Raw genomic sequence first — 1202 nt, forward strand, 5'->3', positions numbered from 1 at the left:
CATTTCAGATGGATGAACGATTCTCAGATTTTACTGTAATTGCTAATAAATTTTCTGCCTTAGATCCTAATTATTTCTCAGATAAAAACAGTGAAACAAAATTGATTGAACTTGGAAAGTTTTATAGTAAAGATGTCAATACTGCCGAACTAATAGATGAATATAGACATTTTAAAATAGTTTTAGAAGATATATTTACACCCCCTTCTTCGGTACTTCTAAAAGTCAAAGATGTTTTACCCTTCATTATACAAAATACTATGGAAACTGCCTTTCCCAATTTGACGATTTTGTATAAAATATTTTTGACAATCCCTGTATCCAGTGCTGCCAGTGAGAGAAGCTTGAGTAGATTGAAACTAATAAAAAATTATCTGAGATCAACAATGGCTGAAGTCAGGCTCTCAAATTTATCTTTGATAAATATAGAAAGGAATTTTGCCAAAGATGTTGATTTCGACAAAGTCATTCAGACGTTTTCAATGATGAAAAAAAGGAGAAAAGCTATGTATGACTAAAGTTGATAACTATGATAATTGAAATAAAAAAAAAATCGAATTAATAAAATCCATACAAACATATAACATATCCATTAGCCGAAAATCTCACCCAAAATCGGGTGAAAACAGTACATCCCGTAAATTAAACTGAATACTTGTGGATCTCTTAAGGGGGTAGTATCATGTGTTCTAGAAAGAATGATAATACTCTGCCAAAACAACAATAGTGTTTCTCTCGAAGAGTTTGCAAAACTCTCATAACGAAGTTAGAAATTCGGACAACCTCAGATACGTAAGCCAAACGTCCCAAACATATTGTACATCTTGGCTACATTTAATTGCATCTGAACATCTCGAAATAATATACTTGTAACACCATACCTGTGTAGTCCTGGCTATTTTAACCCTTAATTTTACTCAAACCTGTTTGAGCTTAGAGCTTCTTCGACAAAATGTTTATGGTTGATAGACCAGTTTTGAAACACTGAAAGTATGTAGTGTAAGGCGATCAGTCACCAGTCATATTATAACGCCTATTGTGCTCTATAAATACAAGATTTAAATTACCATTTTAAAGGGAAATAGTCGGGGGTTGATTTGGGTCTTGAATATATGTGATTAGTATTCAGAAATATAACTGGACAAAAATCGCATAATCCTTTCAAAATAAAATATTTCAAACAAGAAATTCTCCTAAAAAGA

At 31.9% G+C, this 1202-nt stretch overlaps 1 protein-coding gene across 1 annotated transcript; it reads left to right on the forward strand.

Annotated features, from left to right (window-relative positions):
• Window positions 1-230: 230 nt before the first annotated feature.
• LOTGIDRAFT_80925 (hypothetical protein) lies at window positions 231-500 on the forward strand (the record flags this gene model as incomplete). Its single annotated transcript, XM_009057899.1, has 1 exon — window positions 231-500. A coding segment is annotated over one exon (270 nt), but the record flags the coding sequence as incomplete, so codon positions are not given.
• Window positions 501-1202: the final 702 nt, after the last annotated feature.

The sequence above is a fragment of the Lottia gigantea genome, assembly GCF_000327385.1.
Source record: "Lottia gigantea unplaced genomic scaffold LOTGIsca_3175, whole genome shotgun sequence".
Classification (NCBI taxonomy): Eukaryota; Metazoa; Mollusca; class Gastropoda; family Lottiidae; genus Lottia; species Lottia gigantea.